This window comes from Pinus tabuliformis, chromosome 6 (assembly GCF_031772625.1).
Source record: "Pinus tabuliformis cultivar Carrire ecotype Pingquan chromosome 6, CPIR1, whole genome shotgun sequence".
NCBI classification, from domain to species: Eukaryota; Viridiplantae; Streptophyta; class Pinopsida; order Pinales; family Pinaceae; genus Pinus; species Pinus tabuliformis.
Genome location: NC_142292.1, coordinates 429,922,633 through 429,937,653, shown reverse-complemented (window position 1 = coordinate 429,937,653; position 15,021 = coordinate 429,922,633). Strand labels below are relative to the sequence as shown.

The following is a 15,021-nucleotide window of genomic DNA, read 5'->3' as shown; positions in this document are numbered from 1 at the left end:
TGTGTTCATAACTTATTCCCATTTGAGCTTTTAACATGGTCCATAGTCTGCGATGTAACTTTATCGAGTAAATCATGTGTTTACACATTACCAAGGGATATTGCACTTAAACTATGAAATTCACATATAAACTAATTTCCTTAATATATATATTTTTGTATTATAACATAGTTGGAACAAGCTAATGACAATATACATATTATTTTCCAAGAGATTAGAATTATCGGAAAGCTTTAGGTTTAACCAAAAACTATTGTAAAATAAACAAAATTCAACTCAATGTTCTATAGGATAGAATTGGCCTTTTGATATTTGTTGGGCCTCATCTCATTTTGATATTTGTTGAGCCTCATCTCATTTTGGAAGTTCTACTCACAAGAATGAGCCCTTGGAAGGACACTTGACCTGCACCATAATAAAAAAGCATTTATGGATTTAGATTTTCTCATTGATCATTTAAAAACATATAAAAGTATATTGTACGTTCAAAATTATTGAAAAATATAAAACTAGATAATCTTGACATATGTAAATCGACAATTTCCTTTATTATATTGAAAAATATAAAACTAGATAATTATGACATATGTAAATCAACAATTTCCTTTATTAATTGGATTTTCACAGGTATAGAAAAATTAATTGCAAATGAGAAATGAATTAAAAAATAATAAAAATATAAGAGAAATAATAAATGTATAAATTTTAATACAATATTCCTAATACCTTTTATTACAAGCTAAAGCTCAAAGTATGATTGACTTCTAAAGTGTTTGGTTGACTAAAAGCTAAAAAAAAACTATAATTAACATCTACAAAAAGATAAACAGATTCAAATATTATTGTAAGATTAACATTAGAAAGAAAGAAAAAAAAATTAATGTGATCTATCTCACCAAAATAACATATAATGAAGACAAAATGTCTTGTTAAACTTTGCCTAGAAAATTTTTGTTAGAAAAATGGAAACAATCCACATAACAAAATTTTAATATAAAAAAATGATAACAATATCTATACAAAATTGAATTACTATATAAAACTATGTCAGTAAATTACTATATATATTTAAAATGACTCCGCATCTTCTTTTATCTGAAAATTAAGCTAAATTAAGCATGTAGGAAAATGAATCTAAAATATTGTAAAAAAGTCATATGAAATATAATGTACATTTTGTTCGAAATATATAAATAAGTTTAATACGGTAGTAAACTAATCAAAATATAACATCATATAAAATCGGATGTAACATGGAAGTAAACTTTTTTGCATCAATATTTGAGCATGTTTAAATTGAATGAAAATGTCTGTGAAGATGGTATTTTTCATGTTCAGGAATTCAATTTTTAATGGTATAAATACCAAAATTTTGAAGCTTCGGCTAGAAAAATAATTAGCATTAAATATATCATAGATCAGAAAAAGGCGTGAATAAACACACTCCAAACGAAATGGGTTAGAGATATTTAAATATGCCAACAACTGTAGTAGACAGTTTTGACTGAAATGCGTGTTTGTTAAATACGCCAACAGGTATTTTGATGTTGTTAAAAATCTAGTAGGGATGGGCCAACAGGTACTGTGGTGATGTTAAAATCTAGTGGAGGGGCATTCACCTCTCTAAATTGTATAGAAACAATTCAACCATATAAATATTTTATCAAAAAGTGTTTGAAGCTAATTAAGACATAACACCATGCCTAATAGAATCAATTGAAAAGTTCTCAAGACTGCTATGCTATGTAGTATTTACATTACCTGGAGGTTTCAGCAGTCTGATGACTGGTGCGATCCGCCATTTGAATCTCCGAAGCACTCGATGAAGAAGATTGGTGAGAAGAAGATCGCTGCAAAGGTGTGTCCACAGGAAATGGGAATGGCGGAGTGGTAATGTCAACGTCTCCTTCTAACATTTGAACAACTTTTCTCATTGAGGGACGACGAGATGAATGCACCATTTGAATCTCCGAATGACTGGAGGGATCCACCATTTGAATCTCCGAAGCACTCGATGAAGAAGATTGGTGAGAAGAAGATCGCTGCAAAGGTGTGTCCACAGGAAATGGGTATGGAGGAGTGGTAATGTCAATGTCTCCTTCTAACATCTGGACAACTTTGCTCATTGAGGGACGACGAGATGCCTTGAACTGTATGCACCAGAGCCCAACTAAACTTAACCTTTTGGCGATGACTCGGTCTTCCTCTGACATGTCCTCTTTTCTTAGATTTTCGAACTCTCCCTTTTCCACTTGTTTAAAAGCCCACTCTGCATAGAAGAATTTAGTTGAGTTACTTTCTAGATACTTATAATCGATGTTCTTCCTTCGCCCCACCATCTCCATAAGTAATATACCATAGCTATACACATCAGATTTATCAGTGACAACTCCATACAGCCTTGACCACATCTCTGGAGCAGCGTAGCCTACTGTTCCTCTATTGGCCACAGAGACGTGACTTTCCTCTCTGTGGGATATTTTGGCAAGACCAAAATCTGCAACTTTGGGCAAAAAATTAGCATCAAGGAGAACATTGTGGGGCTTTATATCACAGTGCAGGATGCGATTTCTGCAGTCTTCATGTAGGTATGCAATGCCGTGAGCTGTACCAACTGCAATTGAAAACAACTGTTTCCAATCCATCTCTTCCTTCTGGTCTCCATGGATATACTTCTCCAAAGAGCCATTGATCATGTATTCATACACCAAAGCTCTTTTGCATCCCTGAGAAGAATAACCCAATAGGCGCACCAGGTTAATGTGACAGGTCGTTCCCACTGTAGCCACTTCTGCAATGAATTGTTGCTCACTCTGTTTCGACTCATCCAAAATCTTCACAGCTATTAGATGTCCATTGGGAAGTTTTCCTCTATAGACTGTTCCAAAACCTCCTTTGCCAAGCTTGTGTTCCAAATTGTTTGTGTAAGTTATAATCTGACTATAGGAATATCTTGCAGGCGCTTGTGAGGAATAATAATTTAAGAAATTCTCAACCGAGGGGGGTCTCGAATCTGCAGGATCCATAAAAGCTCGAATGCTCTGCTGCTGCTCACGGGAACTCCTCTGACAGCAACAACTTCGACGACGAACCATTATGCAACAGACCACTACTATGCTAAACACAGCACATACTGCAATAAATATAGCTGGAAATAAAGTTGAAATGGTCATTAGAACATGAAAAATAAGCATCCATAAAGAATGGATCGGTTTTAAAGACTAGCAATTTACCGGCCATGAGTTTTACAGAGAACCTCTTTCCGTATTGTATTACATATCCTTCAGGCAAACAAAAAAGAATTGCTGAGTGAGATAATGTAACGTTGATAGTTAACACAAAAGATATATCTATAGATGGATGTAGCGAAACACAAGAGATTCTCACCATCATTGCAAGCAATAGGGTGGACATCATCATCAGGACAAATGCAGTATGTGTTAAATTTCTGGCTGTAATCATAATGAAAATTAAGGTAGAATTGTGAGTAGCATCTTCCCCCACTGGCTTTACAAGAATCACAATAGTAGTCGTCTACAGACCAATTAATTTGGAATCCTCTTTGGTGGAGTTGTTCGAAATCCGTATCCGCGCTAATATTGTAGCTTTTATTTGTTGGAACGACTATAGGATAGTTGTCGCAACTTGGAACTTGGAAGCCTGCCTCAGGGTAAAAGAAACAATATCCGTCGTATGACATGTAATCCAACCTCTTGATGAGGGAGCCATTGAACAGTATGTCGGCTGGTTGTGCACAGCAAACAATTGTTCCGAGCATGTCTGCATGAGAAAGATTGAAGAATCCACCTTTTGATAACCAATCGTAACTGCTAGAGTAATCCAGTCCAAGAGAAGAGGAACTCCTATCGCTACCGAAGACACCAAGCTCCAGTAGATCGAAATAAGATGCGATGAGGTGAAGGGTTCCAGTAGAGTAAGAGCGTTTTGTGATATCTCCAGATACACACGCATTCCAATAGCTATTAGCCCCTTCGCGTAGCGTGGTCTGATTGTCGCTGCAATAAGCATCTAGAAGGCCACATGCCCCGAAGGGATATTGAATGGTGGAATTTCCACAAGTAAAAGGAGCGCAGTCTTTAAAGGATGGAAAATAATCGCCAGCTGCAGAAGCAATAGAGGTAAAGAGGAGCAGGATGAGGAGGGAGTAGCTCATTCTTCGATGCGCGAACGGAGAGATGCTGTAAAAGATGATAAACAAACAATTGAATTTGGGTCTAAGCTAAACAAATGAATTGCGAAGAGGATTGAAGAGCAATCCGCAGACCAGACTAGACAGAAGGGTGGAAGAAGGGTGCAAGACTCAATAATAGAGTATTGTTTGAATGAAGAGTCGGACACGGATAAGGTTGGTCACGTTCACAAATGAATTTGTGGTCCAATTTTTTTTTTTTTAAATATATTTGTGGTCTATCCCGGAAATTGCATTTATTTGACACCAGAATCCGGGGTCTTAGATACGGGGAAATGAATAAATAATTTTTTATTAAATTTTTAATACTCTTGACTATTCGATATAGAAAAAATAAATGGTTAGATTGTGTAGTCTCACTTTATATGTGGGGTATATAATGTCATAATAATTTTCCGTGTGGTATATAATGTCATAATAATTCTCTTTATATAATTCTCCGTGTGGTATATAATGTCATAATAATTCTTTTCATATTTAAGGATATGGATAATTAAGTTATTTATTTTACAAATTATTTCTATATAAGAAAGACAAATTTAAATAAAATTAATTAAATATTTTAAAAAATTAAGTGTTGTGATTTTTGTATAATATAAATATATGTAAGTAAGAGTTTTATTGTTAAATTTCAGATTTTTGTGATTTATATTAATAATCAGTATGTCTTTCTGGTTAATCAATTAACAATGGAAAAATGTCATTCTCAATTTATATTTATCATTCTCAATTTACTTTTATTAAATATAAATAAAAAATATTTTAAAAAATAAATAATAACATTTTATTAATAACAAATTGCTTAAAAAAAGTTTAAACTCTTGAATATTATTATTTCAATAATTTTTTATTTTAAAAAATATTAATAACTTTTAGATATATACATCCATCAAATTTTACAATATCACTTTTTTTATGATTTAAAAAATATTTATAATTTAAATCGAAATTTTAAAATAATAAAAATAAGTTTTTTTTTAAATTAAAATAATAAAAAATATTATTAATTTAATTTCACTAATTTATAAGACACCATATTTTCTTGAAAAATAATATAATTTTCTTTAATTTTGAATCCAAACAATTATGTTATTGACTTTCCTTAAATTCACCGAATCAATCGAAATGGAAAAGATATTCAAAACAACTATGGTATTAGATATTCAAAACAACTATGATATTCGATTCAATTGAAAAGATATTCAAAACAATTATGTTATTGACTTTCCTTGGATTCACCAAATCAATTGAAAAGATAATCATATACGGATGACCTCCTTTATGTGAAATTCGTTTATATTTAATTATTTTAGATTAATTTAATTATAATTATTTTTCATATTTTATTCAACATTTTTAAATTATTTTTTTTTATAAAATAATAATATTAATTATAAAATTTAAATTTAAATATTATAATTAAATATTAAAGTTTTTAGAATATAATTTTATTAATAATGGTTATAAAACGAAGTGTTGTGTGGGAGAAAGTTTTAGATTCAAATTTCTAAAAGTTTATAGACTTATGTTGTCTAAACCAATCTATCTATTTAGAATCAATTTGTATCATATATTAAAATGTATTACTATCAAAAACACTCTTTTTTAAATTGAAATTATTTTGTTGCAATTATTACCTTTAAATTATAAAATAAATTCTTAATTGAAAAATATTACACATTAAAAATAATAATCTTCAAATTCAACTTGTCTAAAAACATAGGACAATTTATATTTTTATAAATCATATTTTCAAATGAATTTTTATAATTATAAAAAAATTAAAATAAATTCTTAATTGAAAATAATACACATTAAAAACAATAATCTTAAAATTCAACTTGTTTGAAAACATAGGACCGTTTATATTTTTATAAATCAGATTTTCATATGAACTTTTATAATTATAAATGATATTTTTTTTAACTTTTTGAAATTTAAAATTATAATATATCTGAAATTATAAAGTAGAGTGAAATTATAATATATCTGAAATTTGTGAGTAAAAGTAGAGGATGAATGGGAAGAAGGCTAGAAATGGTGTACATGGCACGGAAAGAAAGCTGCAAATCATGTTGACCAATGATGAGGGGCAGCGAGGTAAGAGAAGACACAAGTTGAAATTCAAGTATTTGTGAGTAAATGTAGAGGATTGTTGAACACGGACTGGAAAGAAGGCTGGAAATGGTGCACATGGCACGGCAAGAAGGCTGCAAATCGTGTTGACCAACGACGAGGGAAGAGAAGAAGAAAGTAGAAGTTTAAGTGTTTTTTATATTTTTGTGTCTTTTTAATAAAATGTGTTTGATATATGGTTTTTTTGGTAAGTTTGGTAAGATTTTTTTCTCATTATCTTTTAAAATCAAGTAGGGTACATCTATGTGCTAAATGATTAGGTGGTCTCAACCTGCCATGAGGGAAACTAGGTCTCTTGACCAATGAAGATATGATAAGCCATTGAGAAACAAAATAGAATAACTCTGTCTAACCATGCTAAAATGAAATTGATTGTCTTTATACTTCTTAACATCTAGATATCTATAAACATACCGAAAGTACTAAAAAGACAAACTCGTGAATGCACTAAAAGTCAAAACTAAGGTGATACCCTAGACTACTCATCATCAGCCCAGTCAACCATGGCTAGGTCCTTTGTACTTGACCCAGGAAGTTCAAATTTTGGAATGCATGGGATGTGATGTTCTATGTGGTTGAGGCATCCGTGTTGATTCTAAAGATGAAACTTGATTTCCTGAAAACCTTGACTATAAGTAGGGAAATTTTGTGCTGCCATGGTTGAGCCCGAAGGAATGTGCTCCAAAGCCTTGACCAAAAGGCTCTTCATCAGCCAATACAAGTGAACTGTCTGCTTATACTGAGAAGTACGACCCTGGGAATGCTCAGGATAAGGCACCAGGTTTTGCCAATCATCCACGTCAATGTCGAGAAGCTCATCTTTCTTATTTAACTCCTCTTCCCATTAAACTATGAGTGGACAAACTGGGGTTGAGCCCACATGATATGCAGTGGTTGCTTCATCAATAATCCTAGATGTGGACCTATGTCCACGAGTTTTTCCAGTAGAAATACTGGGAGAATTGGATGATGTGGCTGCTTTGGTTTGCTTCTCGAGACCACGGGAACCCCTGGTGGTCTTTCTTCTCCCAGAAGCAGTGCGAGCCATAGTGTTGGTAATGAGGGACCGACAAGACAGACTAAAACCAATCGAATTAAAACAAAAAATCCGAACCAGATCGAGCCAAAACCCAGGAGCCGAGAGCTTCCAGGGCTCGCACCTAGCCAGGGAACCCAAGGCTGGTGACCTTAACCCACTATAGGAGAACTTGAGCCCTTCGAAATACCTCCACAAAATTCTTCAACAACTTGCCCAACTGCTCTACTCTAATACTATGCCAAAACAAATCATAGACAGAGTACTTACCAATCTCACGGAGGAAAAAATTGGGAGCTTGCCATGTTTTCATTCTATTACCACCTTCCCACCTTGAATTGATTGTGGTTATGTGATTTGCCACCCGTCCATGTGCTTCATGCATGTGGATGGTGGCATATGGGCATCGTGGGATCTCTAGAACACCCATCACCGGTTGAGATGATCGATATTTGGCCGCTCACACCACTATCAGGGGATATAGTTGATATATGTTTATAAACATATTTTATTTAAATTATTAGATTGGCAATTCAAAAATATGAAGTGGATTTTAAAAAACTACCATTTCACTATCATTTCCAAGTTCATAGTACTCTTGAAACTATTGGAGTCATTGTTGTATTCTCGATACCACATTCGAATTCGAATGTTTAAAATTCAAAACCGAAAAAATTCGGGAATATACAACTTCGGAATACTGGAATATATTATTTTTTTCAATATTATTGTCAATGATAAATGTTGCACATCGAATTACATCTTGGAACAAAGTGCTTAGTTTTACAATAGAATAGCAAATTATAAAAAATTGTATATTTATCTATATATCCAACCATAGCATATACAATATGATGCCTAATATAAACTGATCTTTTTACAAATTCCACATTGCGTACAACATAGATTCCAAATTACCAACCAAATTTATATTTGAAATATGGTTATATATTAAATATATATCAACGTTTTCTCTAAATTTATATTTGTATCCTTAATCACTATTATTTATTTATCAAATTAAGTTAAACTATATTTTATAACAAGTAATAATAAAATCTATTATTTTTAATTACTAATGATTTGTTAATATAATAAATCTAATTTTATTTTAAATGGAAAATATCAATATTGCAACTTAATCCTTATTCAAATTTTTAATAAAAAAAACCTACTAATATTATAACCCATAAATTACTACTAAATTAATTAAATATTTATAATAAATTATTACTCAATTAATTAACACCATTAATCAAAAGTTTAAATTTAATTTCAAATTTTCCATCCTATGAAAAGCGTTACCAGTAACATATACCATACCCTCATGGATTTGAAACACTGTTTGAAAAGGAGGTGGGCCACGAGGAATAATTTATTCTATGTGAATCCAGGGATATCTCTGTACCAAATTGCGAACTGTCGTATTAAACCACGAACTATGATTTATGCTGGTCATAGAAGAGTCAAGGGGTTAGTTCAAGTTCAATCGGTTGTTGTTTGAGTACTAATAATGCTTGTTTCATTGAAATTCATTGATTTAAACAATGGTCTTATTCAAATCCTGAATTAAATACAACGGTCTATGTTAGTGAATTTACAACATCTCTCTTTTCAATACAATCCGTCAAAATAAATTGAATATCAAATCAATATTTTATGCAAAAAAAACACACCTCTAAAGCTCAATAAACTTAATACAGAAATGAGGAACTTCATCGTGGCACAACCTGAAAATCCAGCTTCCATAATCGTGATAAAGGTTTAGAAAAGACAAGAGAACTGGTAGCTCTTATGTTCCCATTCCAATCTTGGTAGACTAAAGAGACAACCAATCACGTGGGCAAAGGAATTGATGAAATTTTTTTATTTTATTTTATTATTAAATTAAATAGGTTTATGTAACATGCAAGAGAGGGTTTGGTGAAATCGGATCCATCAATCCGCTAATTAGTTGAAACATATTCTTTTTACATCTAATTTTGTGAGTTGATTTAAATAAAAATTGAAATTATACCAGCCTATTTGTATTGGAAAAGAAAAGAGTCAATAATTGGGATTTAATTATGAAAATAAAGGAAAATAGGAGAAAAATGAGATGAAGAGACACAAATTCACATGCAAAGGAAATTAGAGAAAAAAATGAAAGAAAATGAATAAAATAGAGACATTGATGATAAAAAGGAACAAGAGAAATAATTGTTTTCTTTTCACTCCTTTTAGATGAGGCTCTAGTTCATTCTGTCATACTCTTCCACACTTAGAGAATTCTTGGAGCATTCTAGCATTCACTTGGCTCCAAAGAAAGCAAGAAAATGGAAGCAAGGAAGGGCAAGGAGACAGTTGGATCAATAGCTACAACCATATTTCTTTGCGGGTAATAGGTTGCATGTGTGATCTCCTTGATAGTTTTTGGATGCCTGATATATGCATGTGATTCCTTCTTTACGTGTTGTCATTGGCTTGGAGATTTTCCTGGGTTGACAGTGGTTCTAGCCTCACCTTGCCAGTTTTTCGATATCCATGGTGTAGTGGGTTTCCCTTTTGTATTTTCTAATTGTTTCTCAGGTTGACTATGGTTGTGGGTTGGAACAAATGCTCTGGAGTACTGAAACAACTTGGGTGCCATAGAAGATGTGCACTGAGTTATTAGTCCCTGGACCCTGTGGGTTGGGACAAACGTTTTGAATCCCTATAACGACTTGGGATTCTCGGATATTATGGGTTGAGTTACTAGTTTCTGGAACCCTGGACAACTTGGGTAGAGACTGATCTAGTTGTGATTGAGGTGGTTTGGCCTCTGGAAGCACTGCTTTGTTTTGTTTTGGTTTAACCCTTATGATTCCACATTCATGCTTGGAATATGGTGCAGGGGTGATTGGATGAAAGAGAGATTTGGGTTCAGCTAATTTATCATCTGGTGGTATGTGAAAGTCCCTGACTTGGTTGGATTTTGCGTATATTAATATGAGTAATTTTTCTATTATGATCTATGAGAATTTGTAATGATTGTTATGGTGATCTCATGGCTGATTTTTCATGGTTTCTATTATGGTTATTTGCTGGTTATATGATGTATTCTATATATGGTTCTTGTTATGTATTGATAAGTTATTGAATTGTTGATGAATGCATTGTACAAAAAGTGTTATTGTAGCTAGATAGAGAGGGCATGTAGCCTTCTTAGTGATCCTGAGATGAATATTATTGGCTTATGATAAGATATGCATTCATGACCTGTAGCTTTGTTGTTTACCATATGTTTGATGAAATGTCTATAATGGATTAGGCATGTCTAGGTAAAGTTCTTGCTTGAGTTTGGATTAGTTAGATTTTTCATATTCTTGTTTATGTTTATGGAAAGTTACAAGAAATTATGGGCGGTGGTCTGGAGGCTAGCCTGAAAAGTGGCTCAGATCTCAGAACCACTCGCACATATTTGGAGTTTTTGGGTCATAACTGCATAGAAGCACACTTATGAGTGTAGTTGTAGCCTCATAACCACATGCATGAAGTGTCAAGAATTCGGTTTTGGAGTAAACCTAGTTAAAAAACGTTCCATCATAGAGATTGACCACCTGGGGTGGTTTCTAGCCTCCTGAGTGGTTTGTGGTGTTTGAGGGATGTCTGTTTCTTGTCGGATTGCAGGCCCCAATTCCATGACTAGAATTTGGAGGTTGGGTCATTTCATAGTGACACTTGTCTCATGTTTACCCTGGATAGCTTGTAAAAGTGCGCAAATGTGGGAGGAGGCATTATAGGGTAGTATCGGAGTGGGTTCCTTTCTCTTTGGGTGATATCTGATACTATAGGGTGGTATTAGAGCGAGGTTGCAACACTGTACCTTATGGTAGATATGATTTTTATGTATGCATGCTAGTTGTTTGTGCATTTATTATGTATGCATGTTAGCTAATTACTGTTATGGATATCATAGACTTATTTATGTATGAGTTGATATGCTTGTGAAGTTATATCATGCTAATGTGGACTAACTTGTGCAGATGTGACAGTGTCCCCTAGGATACATTGAGGTATGATTTGATTAACATGGTATTTTTGCATGAGATATAAGGTCAGAGATGAAGATAAAAATGGTGGAATACAGTTCACATGGCTCCCCTAATAGGCCTGATGAGAATTCAATGGAATGGAACAATCAGTTAAGCAGCAAGGAGAAGAGTATTCTCCTGACATAGCAAATACACTAAGAAGTTTGAAGACAAAAAATAGAAGTTGCAAGATAGATAACAACATGTTGGTTGAGACATCGGAAATGCTTTCCAGAGCTCAAGAAAAGAAAGCAGAGGTTGATGTAGTCATCCTTTATAGTTTTTCAGAATTGTAGAGACAGGGACGGTTGAGGATCAGTCATGGATAAGAGGAAAGGACTAATAGCACATACCGTAGTCGATATCGATCAATACAAAGGTTGGAAAAAATGATAGAGTCATAGGTGGCAGATCATTAGATACACCTGATAGGAGGGGTAGTTCATATGGGTTCTATTCTAGTTCCGTTCCGAGAGAAATCATTGCCAACACTACCATCATCCTTATAGGAGGAGTTAGAAGCAATATTTTCCAGAGGAATTCAAGAAAACCAAGCCTCCTACTTTTGATGGAGAGATGAAGAGATCATAATATGCAGAAGCATGGTTGTTTGGGATGAGGAAGTTCTTCAGATTGCATGAGTATTCATATAGCATGAAAGACAAGATAACTACCTTCAATATAAAAAGGAAAGAAAATATATGGTGGCAAGATGTGAAGAATTTCATAAGCATTAGAGAAAAGGAGCTAGTTTGGGATGCATTTGATGTTAGAAATTAATTAATAGAGCAATGGAACACATAAAATATTGTAGAAAATTAAACATAGAAGCACATGAAACAAGAGAGTCACATATATACGTGGTTCACCGAATTTGGGCTACGTTTATAGAGAAATAGCCAAGATTTTCTTTTATATTATCTAGAAAAATGAATAGATACAACCTACAATTTTTTTAATAATTTCCTCTTCACTCTCACACAATCTCCCCTCTCTTTCTCACATAGAATAATAATCCATAGTCGCATTAAAATTCCCACATATAAACTGAGGGTTTCATTCTAGGGAAGAAAACCCTAAATTAACATAACTTCTATTGTCAAATATTTCACCTAATGAAAAACCCATATTTACTACAAAATTACAATATTTTCAAGCCATTTTTTATCAAAAATTTTCTTCGGGGGGCATTTCCCCTTGATGGGTGCTCATAAAATCGCCATCACCCCCCTTGGACACCCATGATGATGATCGTACAGGTGACGTTGTCGCCACGTTAGGAACTAGGCTCCAACGTAGCTAAAACGATACCTATGAATCAAGAATATAATCAAGCTCCACACCCAATAATCTCCCACTTGGAAACTAATTATAGCAAGTCCACCAATGCTTCACTTGCTAGACAATGCTCCCACTTGAACCTGATTGCTTCTTACCTTCACCATGATACTTGAAAACCAATTGAAATTGAGTATAATCTTAGTTTCTCCCTATTTACAACCTTATTAACATATGTGAAGGATATTGGCTAGTGTGTATCCTTTCCATTTTCAATTGTCCATCTTCCAAAACTGACCCTATGAAATGGTATTTGAGCTGTATATGTTTAGTCTTAAAATGAAATGTTGATTTCTTTACAAGATGAATGTCACTTTGGTTTTCACTGTATAACCTACCCATCCCCTACTTCTTACCCAATTCATCCTTAAACCTTTACAACCAAATCATTTCTTTATTGGCCTCTTTAGCAACAACATAGTCTACTTCCATTGTTGCAAGTGCAACAACACTTTGAATTTTTGAAACCCAACTAACAATTGTTCCACCAACATTAAACACATATCATATGGTTCTCCTCTTGTTCTCTCTATCAACTGCCATATTTTCATTAACATATCCCTGTAGAGAAATGTTTTAACCACCAAAACATAACGTTGGATTAACGATACCACTCAAATACCTCAGAATCCACTTCACTGCCAGATAATGCTCTTTTCCTAGATTGTTCATATACCTGCTCATGTAACAGCCCAAGTGAAAATTCCATGTAACAAATTTAATAAAGGAAAAATAATAACCATGGCGATGGGACACGTATTCCAAGCTGGATGTCGGGAAAAAACATAGTGACGGGGATCACTTATGATTAATTAATCGCTATGGAAATTGGCAAAGGAAATGGCAAAGGATTTGGAAAGGAAAGAGACATTAATTGATTTATTTATGAAAATAATGGAAAATAGGAGAAAATGAAGGTGAAAGGTCACATGTTTCACGTGAGGAGGAAATTGAAGGAAAATAATGGGAATTTGAAGAAAATAGAGGCCTCATTAAGAAAAAGGGTTTTGAAGATCAGTTGACAAACTTTTGTCAGTTCATTTATGGAGCTCTCTCATTGTTCTCTCTTTCTCATACTCTTGATCACTTAGAGTTTTCTTGGATCACTCTTGGAGGAGTGTGGCATACTTGGAGTTTTGGAGCAAGAAGGAAAATATAGAGCAAGAAAGCGCAAGAGGACATTGAGATCGACAATTACAACATGTATTTCTTGTAGGTACTGAGTTGCAGGTATGGTTTCCTTGCTATTTGTGGCATGCATGTGGTTTCTTCGTTATGATCTGTCACTGGAATAGAGGAATGCCTAGATTGACCATGGATTGCTTAGCCTTTCTATTTCCTAGATAGCCATGGCATTGTGGGTTTCTTTCCTTTCCTTTTCTGGTTGGTTATCATGTTCCTTTAGCTGTTGGTTGAGTTGCTAGTTCCTGGAAGCCTTGGTTGGAAAAATAATCTAGAAGCCCTGTAACATCTTTGGTTGAGATACTAGTCTTGTAATACTTGGTTGGAAAAATGCTTCGGATGCCCTTGGTGGGTTGAGTTACTAGTCTTAGAAGCCCTAGTTGGAAAAATTCTCTGGATGCTCGATGATAGCTATGGGTTGAGTTACTAGTCCTAGAAGCCCTAGTTAGAACAAATGCTCTCGAGCCCTGGATAGCTTGGGTAGTGATCCAGGTGGCTCCAGACACATGCAAAAGTCTAGGAGGACTCAAGAATGGTCAAAAATCAAAGTGTTTGGATTATGCTTGAACCATGTTCATGTTAAAGATCTCATCGTTGTGATCATGGTGGTATGAACGGTTCGACAATCCGACTCCAGATGATGAAGATAGAGGCAGTCAAAGTTTTGGTTGACTTTTGCTAACTGGGTAGGCTTAATGGAGACACGATTTAAAATTTTCCCGACGGACGGAATCCCTCCAACTCTAGTCGGATTCCAGACGAAATTGTCGCCTTGTTAAAAAGACTCCTTCAGTCAAAGTTCGAGAATTTTCAAAATCACATTCTTATATAAAAAAACAACAAAAAATATTATAAAAGAGGTGGTGGGCCACCACCCCCACCACCCCACAACACACCCCCAAACCACATTAACGTATGCAATGTTATTTAAGTGAAGCCGACGGGGATTGAACCCGCTCGGCCCATGTGGGCTGGCCCCTACCGGGCGGCCCCATATATGGTGTGTACACCATGTCACACCAACATACCATGTAAAACAACGTGCCTCCCTTTTTAACGCATACCAC

At 34.2% G+C, this 15,021-nt stretch overlaps 1 protein-coding gene across 1 annotated transcript; it reads right to left on the bottom strand.

Moving 5' to 3' along the window:
- Nucleotides 1-230: 230 nt before the first annotated feature.
- On the bottom strand, nucleotides 231-4,305 carry LOC149259146 (LEAF RUST 10 DISEASE-RESISTANCE LOCUS RECEPTOR-LIKE PROTEIN KINASE-like 2.2). The gene is made up of 4 exons (XM_089375031.1): nucleotides 3,388-4,305; nucleotides 3,234-3,281; nucleotides 1,762-3,148; nucleotides 231-405 (listed from the first exon to the last, which is right to left on the bottom strand). The coding sequence occupies exons 1-4, from the start codon at nucleotides 4,172-4,174 to the stop codon at nucleotides 369-371; spliced, it is 2,259 nt and encodes a 752-aa protein (XP_089231157.1). The 5' UTR covers nucleotides 4,175-4,305; the 3' UTR covers nucleotides 231-368.
- Between the last annotated feature and the right edge of the window lie 10,716 nt (nucleotides 4,306-15,021).

What these genes read in the sequence shown, in the direction of transcription:
- LOC149259146 (XM_089375031.1), bottom strand. Translation starts at nt 4,174, where the DNA reads ATGAGCTACTCCCTCCTCATCCTGCTCCTCTTTACCTCTATTGCTTCT. An exon ending in CCCTATTGCTTGCAATGATG is followed by an intron (nt 3,282 to 3,387) that starts GTGAGAATCTCT and finishes GTTTGCCTGAAG; the next exon opens with GATATGTAATACAATACGGA. An exon ending in CAGACTGCTGAAACCTCCAG is followed by an intron (nt 406 to 1,761) that starts GTAATGTAAATA and finishes ATTATGGTGCAG; the next exon opens with GTCAAGTGTCCTTCCAAGGG.